The following is a 27,362-nucleotide window of genomic DNA, read 5'->3' on the forward strand; positions in this document are numbered from 1 at the left end:
TTTTTTTTCTTCTTTTTTTTCCCCCGTTTTCTGTCTCTGTCAGCTCCTGGATTTTTGTTTTGCTTGTTTTATTTTCAGAGGAGGCTGGGAACTGAAGAGGCGAAAAGTAAGCAGCTCTTTTTTTCCCTAAAACAACAGTTTGTTTAGGAACTAGAAGCAGTTTTACAAAGTCTCTCTAAACTGGTGTTGCAAGCACCTCACCAGCCAGAGCAAAACTGGCAAACTTGCATGCTTGCATTTCCAGAGCCTTGACAAAGTGATGCCACTTCTCCACAGGGAACACCAAGGCAATCACTGTGGCTTAACGTTTCTGCAGATACTAAAGCTGTGCAATAAAGGGGCAAATCCTCAGTTGTCAAAATGTCACCAGTTTCAGAAATTTACCCCCGCAGACTGCACCACTTCATCTTTACCTGGATTTAACATACGCATGCCAGCATATTGTGCTTACTTGTGGCTCAACAACTGACAGATACACTAGCTCATGTGCAGGAAAATGAGCTCCAACACGTGTTTGCTGTTCACCGGCTGCAGATGAATTTGATGCATTCACTCTTCTAGGAAAACAGCCTGTGGCATTCTTCTGAATAACTTTCTTTAACCTGAGCTTATAGATGGCAGCAAACAGGAAGCACCAAATTCTGATAGCACTAGTTCTCCTAAGTTCCATTGTTTGTCAAGAGTTGAGGCTAGTCCAAAGGCCAAAAAACATCCACACAGGGACACAGGGATCTCAGCAGATTCAACTGGGTCACAAGGTGAGTCTTCAAAGGGGAAACAAGCTCTACCAGACTGCTGATGTACAGACTAATAAAATGAATAAATAAAGGTTACATGTTAGATATGTAAGTACTGACCCTCATAGCCACATTGAAAATCAAACACAAGCTACCTTGGACAAAAATACCAGAGTGCCAACTGATAACTGGCATGGAGGATACTGATACACTGGGAGAAGACTTAGACAATCAACCTGGAGAAAGGTATCAAGACTAGGTTTATCTTTCAACAGTTTATTGCCTCAAAGAGGAATAAGCAGAGTGCCAAAGAAGAAACTGCTAGAAAAGACCTATATCTGTAAGAAAGAAAACAACTATGGGAACTACTATGAGATGCCAAAACTATTAGGAGTAACCTGGCAGCCATCGGGAACTGCAGTCCACGTTCTTGTGCGTTTACTTGGAGAACACCAGGTTCCCTTAGGCAGTTTTTCTTCCTCCTCCTCCTCCTTGAATTACAGAAGAATACATACATGGCTAAATTTGTGTTTGCACCTCTAGGAAAAATAAAGTAACAGGACTTGCAGAATTTGCTGAGCACCATCAGTTCTTTGAAGATGATGGCAGGTGGCAAATATCTAGCATTTTTGAGGATTAGGAGCTGCAATACAGTTTGTCTTTTCTCTCTGGATTTAGAAAATCTTGAGTGATGTCCTGCCAACAGAGACCACATCTTCCAAGAGAACTTGGAACAAATGCCAGAAGTTTTTCTGTATTCTTTTACTTTCTTGTTCTGAGTGTAGCATACAAGGGAAGACAGAACAAGAAGTCTGCTATAAAGAATGCAGAAAAAAAAAAAAAAGAGAGATTAAAAAAAATTCTGTCTTTAAAGTTTGAAAGCAGAAAAGAAAGATGGAGATCATCACTGAGAGAACTTCATATTTCCCTTTTAGATAAAATGATGCTCTAATGCTCACTGTATACATAGCAAAGATAATTCTCTCTTCCTAGGTGTATCTTAGTCCTTTGGAAATACATCCCCTTCCTCCCACTCTGATTTGGTGTAAATTATTATATCCTGTTCAGGTGATGCATCAGGCTCAATGTATGGGTAGCACCACGCAAAGAGTCTTCCTTATAGCCTCTGCGATTAAGACTGAATTCCCATTTACCAAGGCTGAGCTTTGCTCCATCTCAACACAATCTACTGGCACAAGAAGGGAGGAGTGCAGCACCTAGGGCACAGGTACAATGGAGGGGACTGCAGGGATAATGTGGGAACACAGGGATCAAACACAGCCCAAATATAACATCTTTATTGCCACTGCAAAGCTTCGCTACACTGGCAACCTGTGGCTCAATATGTTTCATGGGGACCCCACACTGCCCTGATACACAGGCTGTCTCTCAACTCTGAAACGTCAGACACTACCCCAGTTCTCACATCTCCATGTGAGGAAACTTAAGGCTCCTTCAGCTGCAGAAATCTGTTTTTTTCCAAGAAGGATAATCATCACAGATCTAGGAGTGAGATTAAGCCTTCGAAAAGACACCAAGCGCTGGAACCATTCCCAAAGGAATTCAAGCTGCACACCCTTCTCCCCCAAGCATCCCTCCTCCACTGACCAGACACAAAGGGCACCAAAGCTGTGCTAGGAAAGGACTGCTTGCAAAAGCAAGTCAACCTGTCCTGCAGGAAAACACGGGGGCTGCTGACGTCCCCACAGCCCAGGGAAGAGCAACGGCAGGTGGCTGTCAGAGCAGGCATGTTGCACGGCTCTCGCCAGGACTTACTGCGTTTAGCCACGGCCAGCAGCTGATGGGAAGAACAGCAGGGACGAAGCCTCCAGACATCCAGGAGCCCATACGAACTTGCAGCCCGCCAGCCTCTAGTCATTTTATTATTTTGTTTCTTCCTCCTTTTTTTTTTTTTTCAGTTCTGAAGGCATGTGACTGGCCTTCACATACCAGAGGTGACCCCTCCCAGAGCCAGCGATTTCCTAAGAGCGGAGAAGGATGTTACCCTACCGCTTTTTCACTACGGGACTAGGTTTCCCTGCCGGTTCGCATTAGGACCTCACGCCACCTAGGGTCCGCGTGTCAGTTACGCTCGGGATCCCTCCAGAGGGAAGGATGCCAACGGTGCTGCCATGCCCAGCTACCCGCTAGCGGGAGGGCACGGACAAGGGGAGCACCTGCTCCTCCTTCCCTCTTTGGCACGCGGCTGCCGATCTCCAGCTGTAATCCATTAACTCTTTGCTCTCACATCCGCCCTCCCCTTCTGTACCGGACCGTGAAGAACTGCCAGTACTTCACACTCTGTTCCCCCATAAATTAGCGCGGCAGTTGGAAGCACACTCCCCACGCACTTTCCCACGGGTTTTTTATGTCTCCGAAATACCGCGGCGCAGGGAGCTGCCGAGGTTTTGCTTTCGGTTTTTGTTCCCATGGGTTGGAGGCCCAGTTTAGGTAAAAGCGGGGGTACACTTCTGGTGCCACACTGCAATGTTGCGCTGCTTTGCTCTCGAACTCCCGGCACCCGAAATTCCTCTGCTGCGCTTTGGACTTGCCACTTTCACACGATGAGACCCCCATCTGCCTCCATTCCTACAGGGTGGGGTCCTCCAGCTGCAATCCTGCCTGCGCCTGCCTTCCAGCGGCTTCACATCGCCGGGCGGGCAGGGGGTGCCGCTGACGCCCCTGGCTGAAAGAGAGACGGCGGCTCCACGCAGGGTACAGAGACCTCCGGCGGCGCTGAGCGATAACGCAGGCAGGCAACCGGCTGCTGCTGCTGGTGATGGTGCCCCTGATGCTGCCGCTGCTGGTGATGGCGCCCCTGCTGCTGCCGCTGCTGGCGATAGTGGCAGTCGTGATGGTGCCCCTGGTGCGATGCTGCCGCCCCTGGTGCCTGTGGACCCCTACCACCAGTGGCAGGACACAGGTCTTGGTAGCAGTGCCTGCCTCTGGCATGGCACAGGGCTTGCCTTCCCTACTTGGTCTCCAAAAAAGCTGGACCATTTCAGTGGGTGGCCCTTGATGCTCTGAAGCACCAGGCAGGTGCTACACATTAGGAAACTACAGCCCCAACACAACTGCAGGTTCATGGTGCTATAGGAAACAAGGACTTGCAGCAGAAGGTACAAGGGTGCTGCAGTGGCTACTGCACGTCATCATACATGTGTACTTTTGGTTCAAACAAGTCTGGAATTGCTTCAGGCAACACAACCACACATGCAAACTCTTAAAAATAGTACCCACAGCTCAGGCAGCTATTTCTGGTTCACCTGAGCAACACAGCAACACACCGTCTTCACACCTCTGTCAATAAATCTCATGCAGTCCCCAGCATGCTCACTGCTTCTCACCCACACACTGTAACACTGTGATTATCACTGGCTCCAACAATACAACACACATGCTCTGCCGGTCACCTGTATCCTGGTGCAATACTACATGATATCAGATTATCATGGTGGAGGGGTGGTTAATAAGGTATAAAGTCCAGAGAATTACCCTTTTGGGCATATCTGTGGTTGTCTGTACAGCTACAGCTACACTTTATCACAAAATCAAAGAATTGTAGAATGATAGAACTGTTTGGACTGGAAGAGACCTTAAAGATCATCCAGTTCCAAACTCCCTGCCACGGGCAGGGATACGTTCAAAGGTTGCTCAAAGCCCCATCCAACCTGCCTTGAACACTTCTTAGCAAAGCAAGGTTTTGGGGCTTGTCCCTAACAGCTCCCTGCAGACTAAAACACCAGAGCTTCCTAACAAACCTGCTGTGGGAAATGCTTCTTTGTATTTTTTATTAAAGGGAGAAAAAGGAGAATTCTTAAATCCTCTGTTGGCTTATCTGCATGGCTGCAAATTTAAACTAAAATTCACTTAATTCCCAATGAAATACATACTAGGCAGGCACCTAATGTGTCTCTAAGCATCACATAAGCACACCTATATGATAACTTGTTTCTTGATGAGTTGGTGTGGGCCTTTTAGACAGTACTTTTTAGATACTAGATGCTGCAACCATATAGTAACAGAACCAGGGTCTGCATGTGCTGCTTGTCCTCCACACACCAATCTCTGATTTCAGTATAAGAAGCTGCAAGTGTCAGGACTGAACTGAGTTTCCTGCTCCATCCAGGCTGTTGCAGACTAGCAGTCACTTAGTGCCTATTGGCACTGAACAGCTCAGGGTTGTACAGGATTTAAACAAAATTCAGTAGGACTAATGGAAAAAAAACATTCTAAACTCCTAAGTCCTTCTGCCTGTTCTTTTAATGTCAAACTGTACCTTAATCCATAAAATTATCCAAACTGCTTCTGCTCAAAGAGCTTCTTTCACACCAGCACAAAAAGAGTAAAAACAGGTAAAAGACCTCCTACCACTGACTCCCAGGAAAGCTCAGAATGACTAGTCCCATTTAAGGACTCTCAGATAACCTCCTGTCCCTGGAGGATGGAGACTCAAGGCATCTTTGTCCCTCACAAGGTCCCTCACCCCTCTGTAGACTACTGCTTTTGGCTTGAGCCCCCACTTTGCTGTCACTGCCTTTCACTCTCCCCCGCCTTTGACAACACACGATGAAAAACGTTTGCTCACAGACTGAGTTTTCGCAGCTACACATTATTTTCTGGCCACTTAGCCTAGTTTTTGCTTCTCACATGACTCTTCTCTTAAAATAGTTTTCTTATCTCTTTCTTTACCCAATAGAAAATATTGACATTTTTGCAACCCTCCCTCCCCTCTCAATGAGTAACCAGTGCACAAATGAAAGCAGCAGGTTACAGCCTCTAATCCATGAATGTGGTGGGAGCAAAACCTTGTCTCAGGTGAAGTAAGCAGGACAACACCCACTGACCTCAGGAGAGGAAAAGCTATGCACAGAGACACTTTTAACATTCAATCACAAACTGCATTTGGACAACTCATCTACGCGCACAGGGTGTTATTGCTCCTACAGTTACTGTAAGTATATTCAGGTATAACTGCAGCTGAACAACGCTGATATGTAACCAGTCAGAAACTCCACCAGAACAGGTCCCAGGGATGCGCCAATACCAGCCAGCCTTTTATTGACAAAAGTATTGCCTGCAAAACATTCGTAATGTAAATTTGCACTTTTCTGATGAACAGCAGGTTTGGAGAGATCACTTCTCTCCCGCAGCTCACTCTATTACACTGGAAACTATTCTGTGTAGAAAACATGCAGTGTTGAAAGAGGCAAAACTATGCTCTGTGACTATCCACTGAATAAATAGACATCAGGGAAAAATCAGCAGGCACACAGAAAGCTCACTCACTGCTTTTACCTTTCCAAATGAGGGATCTCCGTGATGTCTCCTCTGAAGAGTGTTTCACTTCCATCCCTTAAGGCATTGGCGACACCTCCACCACAGCCCGTCACCTCTCCATCTGGGGGAAGCTGCAGGACATCTGGTTGTCCCAAGGCTGAGGTCCGATCTAGAAACTGGCCACCCTCCTTCATGCGCTGCTGGATCATGGGAGTGAGTGGCATCTCAAAGCTGAAGTAGCTATCAGGCTCCGAATACAATGTCTCCAGCGACTCTGCGCTGTAGTATAAAGATGCATTGTCTAGGATGTTTTCAAACTGTGAGCTGTACAGATCAGTGGAGACATCGAAGTGCCTCTGCCCAAGGACATCTTCATATCCTCCTGTGGCTGCTTCCCCCTCCTCCACCATCCTGGAAATGAACCAGAAACAGCTCATTTCAGCTTCGGGGGAGAGGTTTAGACCTCTGGGTGAACTTCCTTACCTTCTACCTTTGCGAACAGAAAGGTCAATGTGGCTTTGTGCCGAGAGCACAATGAGGATAAAACGCTAGTTCCTACTTGCACCACCTCTGCTTATGACTGGCACCATCTCCCTCTCTGGGGACATAAACTGAAACAATCTTCTGTGAAAAAAGGAGGACAGGCCTAATATTGCCTAACAGATAACATCAGCTGCTTATGTGCAAAGGAGAAGAGCACTCAGAAATCCCTCCCCTAGCACCACTGCCATGCTAGCAGCTGCACAAGTAGGAGATGTGCAATCACATGGGGCCTCTGTCAGTTTGCTGCTGTCAGAGGTCAGTTTGCTGGCTCTGCAGTCCTAGGGCTTTGGATCTTCCTTGAAAGGCTGGAGGAAATCCCTCCAAAATGCAAAGGGAAGTGAATGCAATCAAAAGCCTGGAGCCAAGAGAAACAGATTTGAAGGGGGAAGACTCAGCCTGCTTGCAGAAGCATAGGGGAAGGTATAGCATGGCCCTGTGGAAAGTGCTCCTCTCTGCTGTTCCAAATACTGTGGAGCTTCTCATGGCACATGCCAGATGTCAGGACTACCTGCTCAAGTGATCCCACACACAAGCAGAACTCCAGAGATCCTGAGGTGTATAGGCAGGAGCCTCTGAGATCCTGTCCTTTGGCTGAGATCCTGTTGTTTCAACAGCAAACACCCCATCAGGTCAGAGCAGGCACAGTCTGCTCAGACTGCACTGGTGGGACTGTTTGCTTTGTTATAGATGTGCATGGGGAAACAAAAGTGAGCACACCAGGATGATCCCGTAAAAAGCAGCACACAAGCTTTGCAATATATATATATATATATATATAGGTAAAATCTTATACAGTTAGGTAATACAGAAAGCACATCACAGCATTTACCCTCTTATAACATACAAGGCCTTGGGTAAAACATCTTTACTACCCGATGCCTCAGAGGTGCTCACGCTGTTCTTGCACAAACTCTGCCCAAAACCAGAAAATCTGGCCAGGCACAGCCAGCCAGGCCTGCATGCTGCCTATACTTAATTGCATGCCCTGTCCAGGTCCCAGCTGCAACCTGCTACAGATGCTTCGCCATGCAGCCATTACTCTGCAAACAGCAAGACACATTTCCAAACATGAGGTGGATTTCAAACTTTCACGAGGTGGTGTGGAGGGTGTTCAGTCCCAACTTTATGCACTAGCCACCACCAGGCACGAACAGCTACCATTGCCACCATGCCGCAGGCAGCAGACGAACAGCTGGTGTTTGCCATTTGCTCCTAAAGGGGTAGGCACAAGCCACGTGCATGTGGAACGAGAAAAATCACGCCTGCCCCCTGTGCCCCCACAAGCAGTATCTCACCTGCCCTGGCCTCTCACTAGCACAGCCATCTCCTCCTCACCGCGGTTCTTCTTATCCTTCACAAAAACTTCATCCTGCCCGCTGTCATTGAGCATCGCTCGAGGAACGGCTCCAAGGGCAGCGGGTCCTGGCCGTGCGTCCTCACAGACCTCGCTCCAAGCACTGTCTGGTGAGGAGACCAAGCCTGGGGAGACCATCAGTGGCACAGGGTGGATGGAGGTTTTGGGGAAAGCCTTCCTCTCCACGGACACTGTCTCCAGCAGCGAGTGCTTCTTTCTTCTCTGCTCCTCAGTTTTTTGCAGCCATAAAATCTCCACCCCTTGAAATTCTACATGTTTGCTCACAGCTGCCTCTTTGGAGAGCCTCCTCTCAGGACCCATTTGCATTTTGCCTTGACTGTACGCTGAAAACTCCTCAAAACGCGCCCACCCTTCCACTCTGCCGGCTGCTTCTAGGTTTGTTACAGATGGTCTATGACAGCTTGTCTCCTGCGCTGCATGGACCTCCTCAGTTTTATTACTGATGGCTTGCAAGGACTCAGACTGCTTTTCTCCAGTCCATATTGCAGCCAGATCTTTCTCTACAATCAAATGCATTTTTTCCTCAGCTGTTCTTTCAGATGGAGGAGGCATGTCTGAGGGTTTTTCTTGGCCTGCTGGAACTGGTTCTCTGGCCGCCTGCACATTTTGGCTGCCAGTAACGCTCTGTTTTTCCATTTGCGTCTCCAAATCAAGGGTAGTATTTGCTCTCTCTTGCACCTTTGTTGCTTCCAGCCATCGAGAGATTTTCATCATCTCTGGCAAGTTACCCGAAGGTTGCAAATCTTCTTCTGAGGCACACAGCTGTGCTGCCCCAGCATCAGGTCTGGAATCCTCTGCAGGAGCCACACACTGCGGAAGGGGCCTGCCAAGTACCTGGTGGTGACCGTCCTGGCTTTCTGGGCTGCGTGTTACAGGCTCTGCCCTCAGCCCATCTCTGCTTGCCTCTACAGTGCCATACTCTGGAAATTCATTGATGATGGTATGAGGGAGCAAAGTGCTGCTTCCGCGGCCACTACCTGCAAGGGAAAAAGAGAGCATGGGTTTACCTATCTACAAAAAAACAAAGCACAAGCAAAAGGCCTGGCCTTCCTCCCCAGCCCTCTCTGAACAGAGTAACTATGCTCTCCCCTGCAGGGAAAATACCGTTCCATTTAACTCACTTCTGCATGCTTTCACAGTGCACTTATCCAGAGATGGTCCTCTTACACAGGAGATTTTGGGTAGCCCTACTTTGGGAGTGTGCGCCGCAAAGGAAGGAATGCCAGAAATGTCTGCTACACTTCAGAAAGGGTCCCAGTGGCCCACAAACAGTCTGAGGCCACAGGCCAGGCATAAGGGCTGAAGAAAGCAGATATTCAGCAGTCTGACATCCATCCACAGCATGTGTTATGCATGTTGGTTTTATTAAATAAAAAAAAAAGGGGTTAGGTCATTTTCACTCATAAAGATGAAACACCAGGAAGATAACCAGCCCCACCCCTTATATTCCACAGCCTTGACAAAACCAATTAGCTAAATTACAAAGCAATTAATGAGCAATTCAACTTTCTGCCTGCACTACCCTCTTCCTTTAACAACTCAGGTAACTGAAGGCCATGGGGCAGCGAGGTACACTTACTGTGTAGTTCACGTCTTCTGTTGCAGCAAACCCACCACTGCACAAGAAGGCTGCTACCCCTCCCCTCTTCATGCTTCTTTTCCAACCGATGTAAACAAAGCAGAAGCAAAAACGGGTGGGCCATTTTCCATGTGCCCAGCACCCAGTGGCTCCCATTGTTGTAGGGCAACAGAGAATCAGCTGTTCTCAGAGGGATCTCACAGATGACACAATGACAGATACTTGGCCACCTTCTGTTATGGCCCAAGGAGAAACTGGGGTCTTGAAAACACAACAACAAACAAACAAAACAAGGAGCAGCAACAGCTGCATTTGCTGCACCCTCCTGGAAAAAACTGGCCTGGAGTATAAAAGTGTTTTAAAACAAACAGCAGAGGGGGCAGATCAAACACCTATATGAAAAATGTCAGGGGTGACAGCCCAGAAACCAGACATGAGCTTGCATTTGGGCGCTTTGCCCCACTCGAAGTGCATCCCTAGATGCTGTACTGAAAAATGATCCCCATCTCCACTCTGAGCAGGCTGGCCGTAAGCCATCTCTGAGGAGGAAGCCATGTAGTTGTTGTTAATGATAAGCTGAGTTCAAGGTGAGAGGAAGGATAATTTAACACAAGCTCAGCACCACACTAATGTGGCCATCTATCTGTCAGCGGTTTGTAAAGACAAGTGACAACTCACACCAGTCAGATCACTATCCAGTATTTCTAGCCACAGGATAAATACCCCACACGGTATGTGGTGCAGGATCAAACTGACAGGCTTGGACCATGCCAAACCACAGCCTCTTCCCCAGTAGGTTCTCCAGATATCTGCATGCTGTTGATTTAATTACTCCATAATAAAACTTCAGCGGGTCAGGTTTCACCTAGATGACTTAGTTTCTGTTGAGGACAGTGACTGGACAAAACAGGGATCTCTTCTCTGCTGCAAGGTCCCAGTAAGCTGTGAGGAGCATGGATGCCTTGTCCACTTCCACACCACCAACCTGCCTTCATGGCATGGTTTCCAACACACAAGTGTGGGTCAACTGGGAGAGGCTGAAGAAGAGAGCAAGGCCTCTCTACCTATATGAGTGTTTCCAGGCACAGTGTTTTTTCTAAGTGTCCAAACCCCCAGACAAACAGCCCTCTTAGCACACAATTCAGCCACTCAGTGCTTAAATGCATCCCAAGCCCACCCACTTCATGGCACAGGAGGCAGGCTGCCTGTGAAGTGGGGGACACTTCCACCAGGACAGACTCATGGATAAGAATGATGTTGTGTGGCTGCAACAACCCTACACTTGCACCGGGACCAGCCCAAGCCAGCAAAAAGCCCCATCTCCTTACTTTGTCACTACAGAAGTCAATGTGAACCCTTCTTGATGAACACAGCTCCATCTACTGCAACTCTCAGCTTGCAGACCTGCAAGCAGGATGAGCTCCAGTTGGGATCGCTGCATGCCCCCAAGCAGGGCAGCACTTGGCCATGCCACTGCCTGGGCTGAATGCTCTGTACGTATCCCAGAGGAAAGCAACACATAGTGCCCCTGGAGCTGAGAACCCCCCGCGCCTCCCTCCAACCCACACAACCCTCTTCGCTGGAAAGAAGCCCAGAGCATAGCTCCCCAGCCCCCATGGGCTGGGATGCAGCCAATGTGCACTGGAGGCCAAGCCCTGACAAGGCACCACACAAACCCTGACAAGGGGCCAAGCTCATCTCTGCTAACTGCTACCTTAGCTTCTGAACTAACATGAAGGAAACAGAGGTGGCCTTTTTTCTGGTGGTGAACGCTAAGCACACTGCTGCACGTCCCCCTCCACCACCAACAGCCACTGATGATGATGGCAGGCAGTATCTAGCAAGTTTCTGACTTCTTCTGAACTTCATCCCAAGCAAACTTTACCCTCTTGCAAGCCCAGCAGACTCCAGAAAAGGTACACATGCAGAGCACACAGGCACATATACAGGTGACGACATACATGTGCAGAGCACATAGGTGAATATACGGGCACAGAGAGACACGCAGGACGAGGGAGCATGCACACAGGTACTCCTTTGCCACACTTGCAAACTGAATTTCATCTGAGCAAGAGAAAAGCATTTTCACAGTAGAAAGTTAAGGCCCGTTCTACAGCAAGGCACCAGCAGCCCTACTCTGGAAGAGCTGCTGATTTCGCTGCATGCAAGCACAAGGCAGAGGGATTCTTGCCTTCACAGCATCTTACAGGAACATTGCCTAATTCACTACCTGATTAAAAATAAATCACACATGGCACCAAAGTCTGCCCCCACTACCCTAGGTACAACCATGCACACAACTGCTGAGGTCTCCACTCCCTGCAGTAAACCACCACCAATTGCCCTCCACTCCTGAACAGTGCAATGCCTTTCCCTTTTCTCAGAGCGCTATTTCAAGTACCAGAGCTCAGAGGAGCTGGAGCTCTTTAAGAGAAACTCCTCCCTTATTCCCATCCACCACCACAGCATCATGTCTTGCTGCAGCTACTGGCATATCCTGTCCAACCCCATCCCCCAATATGACTGCATTACAAACAAGGCTAGAAAGGCAACAACAAAATTTAAGGACCGCACTGAAGATGAGCAGGGAAAAAAAATACCCATCACCAAACAAACAAAGAAAGGATACACACTCTCAGGTAACACCAATTTCTACTTTGCATTGAAGGTGGCTTCTTTCACCAAAGAAAAAGAAAAAAGAAAAAGAAAAAAAGAAAGAAAAGGAAAATTAAATGTAGAGAAAAAAAGCTAAAATAGAAATGGGGTGAGTGGCTAGAAAACTGAGACTGGGCAAATATAACCTAACAGCAATTGGCAGTCTTTCTGATGACTAGACGTTGAAAGAATTCATGACTTAAATCAGGCAGAGATATGATATTTCATAGGTAAATAACCATGTCAAACAAGCTTGTCTACAGCATAATAAAAGGAAATTCTAGGAAGCAAAACACAAGTTACAAGCATAGACAGACATTTTGTTTACAGGTACATTTTACAAAAGAATGGTGTGAGTGTCTCTCTCTATACAGTATATATATATATATTAGCTAGCTCGAGAAATTAGAGATATTTGCTTGAACAGTCTCCTTACTCACAGAGGTTACTGTAGCTCCAGCAGTTACCCATTGGTCAAAGAAATAAAATGCACAGATCATCAGTTTATCTATAGCGATACCAGCTAATTCAATTGCTGCTGTTCTAGTCAACTGGAATCAAAATAGTTTCAAATTTCCTGGCAGCTGCTGCCCTGCACTGCACACAATGATGTAAATGGATGCTTTCTGAGTATTATGAAACTGATGGGGGAACTGCAGTCTCATTCAGTCTATCGCAGGAGCTATAAGGAGTCCACCTTGGCAGCTTGCAAGGGGAAAAAAAACTTCCTCCAGCAAGGCTGCCTGACGGTATGCCAGGAAGATGTCTGTGCTTAGCTGCCGTTTATTGTAACTGCGTCCGTAAGCGATGAAACGGGTAGAATGGCGATGCCAAGAGTCGCGTGCTGGTGTCGGAGAGCGGGGTTTCGGCATTACAGAGGTGGGAGGTTTCACCGAGCAGCCCCATCATCTTGCATTTTATTTCTCCGCAGCTCCTTGCGCCGACCACAAGCAGCACACAGCTGAGCCTGCATGCAGCGTCACACCAGTTATGCTTTCGTGGTACCGGCACTTCTTGCCATTATTTGTAACAGGCAAATTAGGGCAAGTAAAAACACTGCGTGCATTAAGGGGAAATGAGTCTCTAGGTGACAGAGCTTAACAATCAGATAGCAGGGTTTATGGCAGTATGTCATTATTGCAGCCTGACAGACAGGGGGGTCACACATGCCTCCTCGTCCTGCACCCCCTCAAGTTACAACTTCTGTAGTAACTAAAACCATCCCAATTTATAATGCAGTACAACATGGAGCGGCCTCCCCCTGTGAGAGGGGAGGGATGCTGCACAATTACTGGTGGCCGTGCACAGCAGCCCTTTCTCCAAATGATGTCATTCTCTGTGCTGTGATAGGTCCTGCCTGGCCAGCGGAGGTCCTTCGTTAGCCAGAGACAGGGGATTAGCATAATGCAAGCACCATGCTTTTGTAACTGGACTGCAAACATCCACACTGGACTGGGTGCACGGCTTTCTGCAACCTGCAGCCACTCCAGGCTTTCGGGCAGTTTGCTTGCCCAGGGAAGTGGAGCTAGGCCATCATCCATTCAAAGTTACACTGGCATTATGTAAAAACACCAAGTTGGTGGAAACAGGAAAGCTGCCTTCACAGGCAGGGGGTGGGGGGGGTGGGGGGAAGCAGAGGGGAGAGCTGCATAGAAAAGAACCCTGGTTAAATGCTCTGTTGCCTTACTAAACAGGCAGGGAGAGTGGAGAGTACCAGAGATATGGCAGAATTTACACAGAAAACGTGACTGTGTTGGCTGAGATCCCTCACCCCCCCCAAAAAAAGGATGACCAGCAGGGGTCCCTGCGGCCATCAGTGGGGAGTGTGACACAGACCCAGCAGTGTGTACAGGCAGCGTGTGCCTTGCACTTACTGTGCTTGAACAGCCAGGCAGTGGTGCAGCAGCCAGTGGCTCAGGGTTACCCAGAAATTAAACTGAACGGTTCAGGGAAGAAAATAATCCCACCGCAAGCACCCGGGGGCAGTGTGTCATCCAGGAAACCCTGCATCCATGGCTTGCTGCACACTGAAAGGGGTTATAAGAGAGCTACTGCTTGGCACTGCTCTTGCATAGTTTATAAATTCTGGGATGCTACGGGCAAGCAGGGGCTGTGTTAGTGAATCTTCAGCCTGCCACAGGACATCCATGCCCACACTGGGTGAACTTCTCACAACTGTCTCTGCTAGTCAAGCCCCAGTGCTTTGGATCAGGTGGTGATGTGATGCCTGAGTTGTCACAGCTTGAAACACATGGAGTAAGAACAGCTGCTAGGTTAAGAATGTAAACCCTATCCATTACGAAAGCAATGAGCAAAACAGCATGTATAATACCTGGATCACTGTGTACGTATTTGAGCTGGGGGGGGGGGGGGGCGGTGCTACAATTGCAAACCTTCTAACCCTGTTCCTGATGGAAAAGCCTTAAGTAAGCAATGCTATGACTTGGTTGCATATTTTTTCCCCCAAAGATTTTAACTATTTCTCAGTGGTAAACAGGGTTTGGGGGCACAACCTCACTGAACTAAGAGCCCACCAAGGAGCTCCGCACCATTCCCCCAGATGTGGGAAGGATGGCACCTTGCCACAGCATCTCACAGGCCTACAGTGAGCTCAGAAAAGGACAAGGTCCAAAACTAACAGGCAGCACGTGCTGGAAGGGTTTAGTGTGAGGGATTATCCACTACAAATTGCTCTATGGGCCACAGATGGTCAGTGAGATAGCTCAGTCCCAAGAGTCATCACCCTGGAAAGCAGAAGGGTAGTGAAAGAGCTGCTAGCATGAGCAGGAACAGGAGGGAATACAAAGAGAGTAGTAGCTGGTCTCCTTATCCTGATGTAAAAGTGTGGGTGAGCCTTAACTATATTTAATGCACTTTTCTTCTTTAAAGGCCCACCCCCACATGGCTGCAAGAATTTCAAGTTTTGGTTTAAGATGTATGTTTGGAAAAGTCTTAAGCCCAAAGCTCAAAAGAATCCAAAAATTTCTGGTTTTTAGAGAGGAAGCGGCTAACAGGTGATTTTCTAAATGCATATACACAGCATGATAGCAAGAATTACTTCAAGGGCTCCCAAAGAACCTTCAGCCAAAGTGCAAACTTCTGGGGCACTGACGCAGCCCACAGCTGCTTTGGCACTTACAGAATCTATAAAGACTTCACAGCCCCTCAGAATCCACTTGTACTTAATGTTATATATTTAAACTATTGTATTTTTAAAGAATCTTTTTTAAAAGCTCAAAAGTAACCCAAATAGAAAGATCTCATCAGATAAAAAATGTACTGGCAGACTCTGAGCAAGCAACAACACCTTAAAAAACCCCACACTACTACTCACACATCTCAGACACTCTGGATCTTTGCAGCAGCCTCTAAAGAAACTAGGCACACCCACGGAAAAGGATGGCCCTTACTGCATTTCATGGTTCTGGAACTATTAGCCAGGGTAGGAGAAAGCTTGCTAAGCAGTCCTCAAAGCACCCCAGGAGATGGATACCATGTTATACACCCAGCTAAAACAAAAACAGGGCACAGAAGGGCATCTGCATCTCCCAGGGTCCGAGTATTTGCTGCTAAAGGCGCGGCTGGACATTGCATGGTAACTTCTCAGCAAGTTCACACAGTGAATGAGATTCTCTTCCTCAGGAAGCTGGACAGTTAAATAAACAATGCAGGGGTCTAGAGCAGAAGGCACTTGTTAAAGCGGTGAACTGCGAACAAGAAGAATACCTGCTGTACCCTGCATTACCAGGCCAGAAATGCATCTACCTATATAATCTTAATTAAATGCCTTCTCCCTGTTCATTATCAAGCCATCTCCAGCAGCAGGATAACATGCATGTATTATTTCATAAAGCTGCAGAGATGAATTGAGGCTGCAGCACAATGAAGGGCTTGTGTTGGTGTCCTGCCCGTCTCACCAAGTGATGGGGCTGAAGCCAAGGAGATGAGGAGCCCTCAGTGACAACACACAGAAATGCAGCTCTGACCTACAGCCAGCCAAGTCAGCTGTCCTCCTGTTGTGCCTGCTGACCTGGGTGCTTCATTCTGTCTGCCCAGCTGAATGGAAGGGCCTTCCTGCTGCTGGGGAAGTGTTTCTGAGCCTTGCCAGCTTCAGGGGAGCCCAGCCTGTCCCATGTATGCTCACAGCATCTGAAGCAGCCAGACACCACCAACATGGCTCCAGCATCACCAGGCCCCGATATTTCTGCCCTTATGTCAGCACGACTCTTGATTCAGCTGGCAGAACACAGATGGGGAGGTAATTACTGCCTTAACTCTGGCATTTCCTAACTTCTTCGTGCTGGATTCTGCACCTTTGAAAAACAATAAACAAACATCCCTTGTTTTAACGATTATTTGTACTAAACGCTTGGCCTTCAAACAGCTATGTTGTTTACCAAGTCAAGGATGTGGTAATCTCTTCCCTGCAGCTGTAGGTTAGGGCAACTTGAACTATCCAGCTTTCAAGTGAAGGTCACAAGACATCCAATTTCCTCCTGCAGAGCAAGGGACTTAGCATAATGCTTCACCCCCCTTCAATTTTTCTTTGCTTGGAACTGGAAACACAAGTACCCATCACACCACACCTGATGGCTCCAGAGCATGCCCCAGCTTCACCCAGCCCTGGAAGCAGGACTCAAAAATTCAAAGGAAGACACAGCAAGACACCTCCACCTCACGCAAGCCAAGATGCAGGACACACTGCAACCTGTCCCATTTCACCAGCATTAGTTTTTCCATGTGCACAGTCAGATGCACTCTTCCGACAGCACTGTAAGAGCTTGCTGCTGCTCAGAGCATCCAAGTGGTAGTTCAAAATGACCTAGCTTACTCCGTGTTGGAGTGAAAGAGGAGCTCCCAGCAAGGCCAGTCTATGTGCTGGTGCTGGAGAGCGCACAAACTCAACCAGAAAAGTACCTTTTAATACAGTACCTCTGGAGTCTTAAATTCTACAAGCAAACCTTCTCACTGCATCACTGCCAACAGGCAACACCAAACATCAGTGATATCTGTGAGAAAATGTGTTTATTACACACTACTATTTAAAAACTCCCATGGGTCTTCAGCATGACAGAAAATGCAGAGGAACACTAGAAACAACAACAGAAAAAAGCTAATAGAATCAAGTATGCAAATGAGAATGATGGAATTTTATTAAGTGCGTGGGGGCACCACACATCTGAGCTTTCCGGATTGCAGCACTGCATCTTTCCCTGGTAAATCATGGAATCACAGAATGGTTTGGGTCAGATGGGACCTTAAACTTATCTGCTTCCAAACCCTCTGCCCATGCAGGGACACCTACCTTAGACCAGGTTGCTTAAAGCCCAGTTCAGCCTGGCCTTGAACACTGTTAGGGATGGGGCAGCCACAACTTCTCTGGACAACTTGTGCCAGTGCCTCACTACCCTCACAGTGAAGAACTTCCTTATATCTAGTCTAAATAGACCCTCAGTTTAAAGCCATTCACCCTTGTCCTGTCACTACACAGCCCTGTAAAAAGTCCCTGTCCAGCTTTCTTGTAGGACCCTTTAGGTACTGGAAGGTTGCTATAAGGTCTCTTCAGAGCACTCTCTTCTCCAGGCTGAATAAGCCCAACCCTCCCAGCTGTTCCTCATAAGAGAGGTGCTCCATCTCTCTGATTATCTTTTTGGCCTCCTCTGGACCTGCCCCAACATCTTTCCTGTGCGGAGGACACCAGAACTGCACACAGTGCTCCGGGTGGGGTCTCACCAGAGCAGAAGGGCAGAATCACCTCCCTCGACCTGCTGGTCACGCCTCTTTGATGTTGCAGGACATACTCTTAAACACGTATCTGATGTACCTGTCCTCACAGGTTCTGTCCATTGTAATCAAGCAACATGAATGTGAAAATCAGGCAGTCTTAACCCTTAGATAATGCAGTTTGCTGCATCTCTTCAGGAAGCAGAGCTGCAGAAGAAGATACCAGACTGGGAGCCAGGACTTTCAGGATTGCCTGGAGACGGAAAGATCAAGAGATGAAAACATAACAAAGGGTGGAGCAGCAAAATGGAGAGCGATGCAGTTGAAGCACTGAGCAAGACTACAGTTAGGAATCTGGGCTAGTGTGAGAATGATGCAACATGTGAGTGAATGTGGTCTATGGGCAGTGAGGATCAGGAAGGTTCCACCTCCATGCAATGCAAAACGGATGCAGCAGAGCTGGACACAAGTAAAGTGACACAGAGAAGGCAGACAGAAAAGCAAAGGACAATGTAGTAAGTTAGTGATACCCATTTTACAGAAAGTTGCTGGGGTAATTTTCTTTGCTGTTTAAATCAGCCACAAAAAGGCTTTGCTTGCACAAAAAAAAAAAAAAGAACAGAAAAAAAAACAAAAAAAAAACAACAAAAAAAACCCCAGCCATTCTGTGCTTCCTTTGCTCCTGAAACAAATTAAAGAAGCTACAGCAACAGCAATCGTTTCCATGATTCAGATTCAGGCATGGTATGCTGCATGGGTTAAGGTATGAATTTCATTTTCTTTCATGTGCCAGCTCTGGCACTGTGTGAACCCTTGCAGAGGGGATTCAGAAGACATTGCCAGGAGAAAGTAAACCTTTTTCCATCGAATTGGGGCTTTTTGGCATTGTCTGCGGGGTTGCCATGACTCAGTCTTTCTGGCTTGAGCTTGCTAAGTAGGTGGATGAGCACAAGAACTAGCATGAGACAATCCACAGCAGAGTGTGGTTGGGACTGTCTCTTTTGGCAGAAGCAAGCTGTTAAATGAGCTCAGCTGCCTCATGACACCTCACTGTACACAAAACAGCAAGTGGCAAGCTTTCCAAAAAGCTATTTGTTTCACCAGGAACTCAAAACCAAGCTTCTTCCAGCAGCTGTTGGAAAAGACCAGACTTGCGTAGCAACCCAGGGACTGTTTGTACAGGGCTTTTTTGTGAAGGATGAGATTAACCCCCCTGTTACACATGATGGGAGAAAGCTTTATTCTCCTAGAAGCATCAGAGAAAAGACTGTTCCTGAGTCTTAAGAAGCTATTTTCTTCCTAACCACTGTCTTGGAATTACCTTCTTATATAACAGGAATTACAGTGTCCCTGGCTTTCATGTTTATTTAAGCAATCATTTTGTAGTATCCCCCTATGTTTTCCCCCAAGGAAGCACTTTTTTAGGACCAAGTCATGTTGTCAGGACTTTTTTCTTCTTGGTATTTAAATATATTAACTGCAAAGTCACAAAAATCAGCACTCTGTGGCGAGCCCAAGCCCAAAGATAAGACTGCTCAATAGAGACCACTGTTTCCACAGCCAGCTCCAGAGGAGGGTATGTTTCCATACACAACAAACGCCCTTTATGCGAAGGAGGCTGAGAAGACGCCTTGTCCGAGCCAGCCAAATTCAGTTTTTAAAAAACATTTTCTTTTGCTGGAAGGCAGAAGGCTGGGGTTTCGCCAAGGAAGGCGAACAAGCAGTGCCAGGCGCGTGGCGGCACGTGGACCATCCTCCCCGCAGGGGAAGGGGGGGGAGCAGCTCCAAGAGCAGGGGTCTCTGCAGGGTGACGTATGGCCCACAGCCCTCTCATGATGAGCTGAGGGTCCCCGGGGCCTGGACCTGATTCTGCTCCAGGGCAGGAGAACGTTAGCAACAGGTGGGAGAGAAGAGCCAAACAAAAGGCATCAGGCAGCAAAGACAAGTGCACAGCAGTACATCAGGGATCAAAAATCCCAGGTAAAACCAGGCTGAGGGCAGTAAAGGAGGGAAATGAGGAGGAGTTGGTTTTCATGCGGCAGCTTTATTAGCATTTAAATATCATCAATGAAACACCTCTTCTACAGGCATCTAACTTTTTTTTTCTCCTCTCACCTGTGAAAATAACCACAAGGTTCAACCTGGAAGGTAAAAATCAGCAAGGCAGCTTATTAACAAAGTCTGCCATCTCCCACCTAGGCAAACAGAAATGTTTGCTATAGTCACCCCTAATTATTCTTTCTCCTTTGGCTTGTCCTATGCAAATATTTTAGTATCAAATTAAAATATTTATACTCTCAACATCATCCAGCAGAGCATCAGTAAATATGGCTGTGGCTGAAAGGGAAAGGATAAACTGGGAGGCAGAATTAATTAGGCCGTTGAGCCCCTTACATGTTACACTCTCAATTTCTGAAGCCAGCCAAGGCATGGGTGAAATTAAAGTTCAGCTTTACTGCCCACAGTGACAAACTGTTCTTTTGATCAAGTTTAAACACTAGTACTTCTCCTGCCCCTGCCTCCATCATTCGTTTACTTTAAATCCTTCATACTTTGACCCACAAAAAGCACATCTTCTTTCTCGCAAAGGCAACTCTAGAAAGTAGCAGGTCTGTTTGGATTTTTGGTGGTGCTTTTTCCTTTCCCATCTAACACAGAGAAGAACAGAGAGACTTTCAGGCACAGCCACTTGCCCCCTAAACATTTGTCATGACATATTTGACATATGTCAAATCAAAAGAAGCCATGATTTAGTTACAGAGCCCTTGGCTTGTGTTACTGTGCCCTCAGTCGCCCCATCCTTGTTAATCTTCAGCTAATAAGTCGTTAAAACCTGCTGACTTAGTGAAAACACATAGAAGAAGTAGCACCACTCTCATTCATCTATTGCAGTCAAACATCTTCCTGGAGGAGGAGGAAAAGAAGGAGGACTAGGAGGAGGACACATTTGTCTGTGATGGCATGAAGCCAGGCACAATGTCACCCAGTTTTCAGTACAATTCACAAACATTATATGTTAACCACTGTTAAATATTTGGAAACTCACCCTTGAAGTCACTCTCATTTCACTAATGTTAGCCCCTACTGGTAGTTTCTGATTAATAAAGGAACAGAAAGAGATTCAAATATAAGGCAAGAAGCAGCACAGGAAAAATACAGAAAAGCACACACACAGGTCATGGTATCTGGCTTATTCTTTGTCACCATTTATTTTAGGGCTCAGTACTCAGTCAGCTCAGAATACCCATCACATTTGATAATTGCTTTGGTTAGTAATAACAACAGATTCACTTGGATTTATCAGACACAGCATACTTTATTTGATGCCAATCTCCGGAAATGTACTAATGCCTGCTGACAGTGCTCCCGCACTATGTCTTTCCAAACAAGAAGTGAGGTCATCATGATTCATGTAATAATTCGATGCACATTTTGTGGCAATTTAGAAAAGTCTAAAATTCATAAAGGAGAACATTTTGTTTGGGTTTTTTTCCCCTTCAGTCTGCAATTAGGGTTTCCAAAGTGGAATACCAAACTTTAGAAAACCCAAGGAGAAACTGTTTATTCACTTTCCAGATATCAGTTCTGCTTTTTTTGGTTCTTGGGGGTTTTTCTTTCCTTTCGTTACTGAAGTGGAGGAGCCTACACAGTTTGTTTCTGTACAAAGTGCTGCCCTTCTCCAGCAAGAAAGGAGTCTTCTTTAATTAAAAGTAACATTCCAGAAAGTTTGCAATTAGAAAGGATCAAGGTGCAATGAGAAAAGCCTGAGGAAATACTTTTGCAAAGAGGGCAGGGACTGTTGATAATTATAATGAGGCAAGAGAAATACGTTTTTTTTATTAGCTACATTTCTTTTCTTCTAAGCTTGGGCTACGAAAAGGTAGAAAATGTCCTGTATTTACAAGAAAAGAACAAGAAACAAGACTGATCCTTAGGCAATAACATTAGATACTGCACCTGGATTTCTTGAATTGCGAACTACAAAGGACAGAGCAGTTCAGGTACAACCTCAAGTACCTAAATTAAACTAATCCCCCTCTGGCTGTAGGAAGAGCAGCATGCAGACCACAAAGGGCATTCCTGGAAGGACCTCCACATAGAGATAGCCCCGTTTCAGCACGTGCAATTGCAGAACGTGTGGCTGAAACAACTCTGCTGCAGAGAAGAGCTGGGACTCCCTGCACCGTGTCTCCAGCACAAGTCCCCACTGTCACATCAAGGTGGCCAGGTGAGCCAAAGAGAAAGGTGGGAGTGTAAGACAGGGAACTGTTGTGACTTTCTGCGGCCAAACTTGTGGGCTCCTTTGGTCTGGTACTTACACTGTGGCCTGGGTGAAGGGCAGCATAGCACAGTGAGCTGTGGGTCATTGAGCAGCTTCTGTAAAACTTTCCTGCATGGCTTAGAAGAGGTTTGGATTTTTTTCAAACAAAAGTAATGAACAGCACCTACCCACTTCTGAAGGCTTCTCTTCTTCCAAGCCAAACAAAAATTCATATTTGGCCTTAGCAACAGTCTGGGCATGAGCCGATACATCATTATCCCACACAAGTGCTTCTGCCTGTGGAGTCAAAATAAACAAAGCTTATCTACCTTTCAGTGAAAAAACAGCAGCAGAAAGATTAAATCCTTTCAGGTGGGCTGTCAGGTCGGAATCAAAGTGTTCATTTAACTCTGTCACCCCCAAGATGCACAGACCAGACATGGGCCAACTCAAGAATGCTTTCAAAGAGATCACATCTCTGTCTTCAAACCCAAGCATCTCAATATTAAGCAGTGATGTCAGAGCACTCAACCCCCCACATCTTTAACAGGCTTACCTGCTGCAAGGCCAGCAGCACATGGCAACCATCTTAGTAATACCAGTTGGGGTTAAAAATGCCTAGGGAATAGTATCAGTAATAGCAAATTTGAGCATGTATGTTGCAAAACTGGCACCCATGGGAAAACCATAAGTGAGGCAGGCTGTTTCTTTAGGAGGAGCCTGGGACGGAGAAGGGGAAGTGCAAGGGCTATAACAAGGCTGATCAAAAATGGGGAAAAGGATAATAAGGTATGCAAATGTATGGCAAGTGTTGTCTGTGGGTCCCTGCTGGGCAGCTCACACCTAACCACCACCATCTAGATCAGGACAATGGCTCAACCTGTTCTTATGACCATACCACACAACTCAAACCCGCTCCCATGACCATGAAGTGGGAAGGTGGCACAGGGTGGTCCCCCAGGCTAGCAGGGGAGTATCTGGGGGGAGAGTTGGACAGATGAAACCAGTGCCACCCAGGACCAGTGCCACCAGCACCCTCCCACTGCTTCCTACTTGTAACAAGCAGTTTGACACAGTAAAGGTCCAGTTTCTCAGAGGAGATAAAGGCTGCAGGACTAAGGTTGAAATTAGTTTTCTGAACAGGTGGGGACAAATCCAATCTCCAAGATAAAGCACACACCAGCAATTACTGTAGCGCAGAAACTGTCTGCAGTCAGCATTAAGTTTCCTCCCAGCTGGGCAAGACAGAGCCCGTAATTCTTCTGTCTGAAGTGACAGATGAAATAAGTCATTAACTCTATAAATTCTTCAGTGGCCTTTATATTCATGCCCTATGTCTGAGGCAGCCAATTGTTACAGCATAGCAAGTCACTGCATGGCTCACATTGGCGAAGGCTTTAGCTTACAAAAATACTCTAAACCAGAGAAGCCAGATAGAACATTCTGCCCCCCAGGACAATAATAATGTTTATGCACTTCCACCAAATACCTTAGGGTAAGCGTCAGCTTCAAACTGCAATTCAAAGTACAGGAGACACATAATTCACAGGAACACACAGTTAAGGCTCTTTAAGCAGAGATGTATGGAATCACAATCTACACATTCTTCCAAGGCTAGCCCTCCAATGACTGCATTTTCTCTCAAGAGCATATTGACAAACAAGTATCTTGACTCATGCCATGTAACTGTTCTGCTCCAGGTTTTCCTGGACTTTTACCTCCATTTCTTCTCCCACCTTTCTGCATTGTGCTAGTTCTGCAGGATTTAGTCCATCACACCTCTGCAACAGGTGAGCAGTAGATCTTGCGCAGGGGTCTTGGATATATTTATTTACCACCCACTGCCCCAACTATTCATCATTGGGGCTGCAGTAGGTACTTTGATGGACCTAACTTTTGGTAGGCTAACACTAGTCTACCAAATACTTTGGGGGAAAAAAGTGATGAAACAGGTGAAGGGCTTTCTAGCACAAAGATGACTACCACAAGCATGATAAAACAAGCTTAGAAGAAGCCCCCATGTCTCCCCTGCTTCTAGAAGGTTGCATTCATTCACAGAAAGGGGGGCAGGAAGGGCTAGAAAAGGAACAGCTGGACCAAGCACACAGGAGGAGGCTCCCAGTCTGCAATAGCACAGACAAAAGTAGCTTACAGAGCCAGACAAAAAAAAAACAGCCTATCCAGATGAATGCGAAGGTACGGGATAGCTGAAAAACTAGCTGGTGCCAAATCCCATTCACAGATGGGTAAAATGGAAAATAAAACAGATATAGAAGCCCAGTTCCTGAGCAGTCAGGAATTTCTCATCTACACACCTCTGGGACATAGCATCTCCATCCCTCAGCCCTGCTCTTCAAGACTTCACAGACATATGCCGCACAGAGCTTCCCTGCCAGCAAACACATTTTCCAGAGGTCTGTATTTGTCTGTACCTTACTGTGAAGCAATGAAGAAGAGTCTGGTTCACAGCACCCTATGCATCATTCAGTAACAGGCAGAAATTATTGTTTAGATTAATGGTTTTCCAGTGTACAGAGCAGTGTTGACCAGAGTTACATGACCAAGTGGAGACTTCATCTGAAAGGGCTAGCTTTATTTTCAGAAGTACTGAACACCACTGCTGAGATTTGCAGATACTGGCTTGTGCATGGGAACAGCCGAACCTAACATCTATTTAGGTTTATCTAAAGGTAAAACAGTTCAGAGCCTCCAGATCCATGCTTAAAGGATACGTTTATGATATTTCATCCAAACAACAGATATTAAAAAGAGAAAGCAAGAAGGGGAAGAGAATGAAGATGCTACAAGGTCAGAACTGGCTTTTAAGACTATTGCTTTACTGTCGTCCCTCCTTAGAGACAGAAAAAAATGGTGGGGAAGATAAATCAAACAGAAGATTGAGACAGAACAGAAAATCTTCTTTTAATTAGGGCTTTGAGCAACCTGGTCTAGCAGAAGGTGTCCCTGCCTATGGCAGGGGGTTGGAACTGGATGAGTTTTATGGTCCTTTCCAACACAAACCATTCTGTGGTTCAATGAACCTGCAACTCACCCAAACCTTGCAGAAGTCACCATGTCCCGAATCCAGGAGCCCAGAGGAGGGCTGGACAAATGGTCACAGTGCTTTCCAAGCTGCATTAGCAAGGATTAAATAGAAGCAAGACTGGAAGGGATATAGAACTCCTGCTTAAGCCTTCACCGTCAGCTCAAGGGCAAAGAAATCTGCATCCGGGTCAGCTCATTTCATAATCGCTTCCCTCAGAGGGCTTTAACCACCACCTTTGATGCACCTGGTGTTTGCCACAGCCGGACAGGGTGACGCTTGCTCAGAGCTAAATACCCTTAAATCAGCCCAGCTCTACATATATTTCTCATGAGCCACATACATACAGCTTTTCAATCCGATTATGTTCCAGGCAGAGCAGCAGTGAGTTCCTGCCCTTTCATTCATCACTCTCACAGTGCTTTGTGCCTGTTTGAACATGTTTTACCAAGCCTATTTCTCTGGGTCACAGTTCTTGGTCAGGAATGCTGGAGAGGCTTCATTTGCCTCTCAGATGAATTTTGTATAACATTCGTGAGGTTAGGCTGGATGTGGCAGCTCTCACCCCTAAGGCCTCCTGCCAACATATTGGACTAGTTTCTGTTGACCTCACACAAGGCATTGGCATGGGTCAACAGAGGTCCGCCACCTTGCTGGCCTTCTGTCCCTTGCTGAGGGAGCAGAGACTGTTTAGGACGTGCCCATAGTGCTCGTGCTGGTTTCAGGCTTGCACAGGAAGTGAAAATACTGAATACGTGTCTGGGCACTGAAATGAACAGCAGTAGGATACTAAGACCTCAGGGATCATGCTCCTCCCAATGGAGCTGCCAGGGAGAGACAAGTCAGCCTGGCATGAAGCATGCACGCTCTCTCCTCTGTCTGAACATGCAGACCGGAGCAGAGGGTCAATAGCTGCAAGGAGAAAACATTGCCACGGTTACCCCAGAGAGGGGGGGCTTTAGGCAGGCCCCCAGTGAGAACTGGCTGCTGCCCCTCCTGAAGCACAATGTTTCTCTAGAGGTGAATTTGATTTCAACTCCAGTTCTGAGCTCACCTCAAACTGCCTCCAAAAAGCCCAGTGTCTTTTAGACAGGCATGATGAGTCATACAAACCTGAAGAAAATGCTTCTTCTTTCTCCATGGAAGGAAAGCACCAAAGCATCCTCTTTTGAATTTCACTGAGGTTCCGGTTGGGGCCTTTTTGGGGACTGTTTTCTTCTTGGGGCTTTTTTAAAAATACCTACATTCCAGAAAGCATTCACTAAGGAGTATCAAAGTCTTGTTCTCTCACCACCACTTGCAGCTGAGCCAACAGGAGAGCTGGGCTCCATCTCTGTGGGTCTCAGTGGAAGGAGACATCATTGTCCACAGCTGCTGGGTAAAGGAACAGGTTGGTCTGAGCACAAAGATCCAGGGCGAACCCATGCCTCCTGAAGCATTCGCACTCCAGGTCATATGTTTTCTCTGAAAATGTCTAATAAGGAGAAAGTGTTCAAAGGAGCAGATGATTAACTGGCAAAAGTCAGTCTGGAGTTTCTCAGACCCCCTGAGAGGGCAGATGCTATTAGACAGACTGACTCCTCACAGGAGACCTTGGGAAAAAGCAGAGCGGGATGGGTGCCCAAGCTTAAGTCTTCAGGGAGCAAGAGTCAGCCAAAATGCTGGACAGCATGAGACCAGTCATGAGAACAGAAAACATGAGCAGGAAGGGGTCTAAGGACCTTTCACAGAGGGCTTTGAGCTGAGACACGGAGGTCAGAGCATCCTCAGGGCAACCCCTGCAATCTTCTTTAACAAAACCCAGTTGCTCTATCTGCAGAAAGCAGTGTTAGTCCAATTCTTCTAGTCTTACTGGAAAACCTGGAGGGAACCAGTTAGTTGACGTGAGGCTCCCCGCAGCTAATGAGATAGCCTCAGGGGAGCCCATTTTCCACACTTTTGCATGTGCACAGCTCCTCTTCCCAGAGCTGACCACCCTTCCCTTTGGCTGTACAGCCAATGGGTGCCAGCTCCCTCTCAGCAGCCCCTGCACTGATGGCACAGCGCTTTCTTATGGCTTCACAGGGGCTAGTGGGGAGATGCCACAGCAGCACTACTGCAAGGAAGCAGGAGACAGTCTCTGCAGGATGCCTATGGCATCTTATGGAGGACTCCACAGCCACACC

General features: G+C 46.9%; 1 protein-coding gene and 1 long non-coding RNA gene across 7 annotated transcripts in view; one reads left to right on the plus strand and one right to left on the minus strand.

Moving 5' to 3' along the window:
• Window positions 1-27,362, minus strand: part of PSD3 (pleckstrin and Sec7 domain containing 3) — a 110,837-nt gene that overhangs the window by 75,866 nt on the left and 7,609 nt on the right. For 2 of the 4 annotated variants that reach the window (XR_009963045.1, XM_062609782.1), the window contains exons 2-4: window positions 22,339-22,451; window positions 7,856-8,908; window positions 6,036-6,428 (exon numbers count right to left, since the gene is read on the minus strand). Coding sequence is in view for 2 of the 4 variants with exons in the window: in XM_062609782.1 (XP_062465766.1) it covers window positions 6,036-6,428; window positions 7,856-8,908; window positions 22,339-22,451 (1,559 nt within the window). In the remaining 2 variants the exon portion in view is untranslated. Of the gene's footprint in view, window positions 1-2,513; window positions 3,396-6,035; window positions 6,429-7,855; window positions 8,913-12,609; window positions 12,842-22,338; window positions 22,452-27,362 lie in introns of those variants that run through there. The other 2 variants (XM_062609783.1, XM_062609784.1) reach the window with 2 other exon arrangements.
• LOC134159144 (uncharacterized) overlaps window positions 11,984-27,362 on the plus strand; it is a 38,488-nt gene continuing 23,109 nt past the window's right edge. For all 3 annotated transcript variants that reach the window (XR_009963048.1, XR_009963046.1, XR_009963047.1), the window contains exons 1-2: window positions 11,984-12,153; window positions 21,946-22,121. This is a non-coding gene — a long non-coding RNA (uncharacterized LOC134159144). The remainder of the gene's footprint in view (window positions 12,154-21,945; window positions 22,122-27,362) is intronic.

The sequence above is a fragment of the Pezoporus occidentalis genome, unplaced genomic scaffold, assembly GCF_034315485.1.
Source record: "Pezoporus occidentalis ecotype Australia unplaced genomic scaffold, CSIRO_AGI_Poc_V1 ctg140, whole genome shotgun sequence".
Taxonomy (NCBI): domain Eukaryota; kingdom Metazoa; phylum Chordata; class Aves; order Psittaciformes; family Psittacidae; genus Pezoporus; species Pezoporus occidentalis.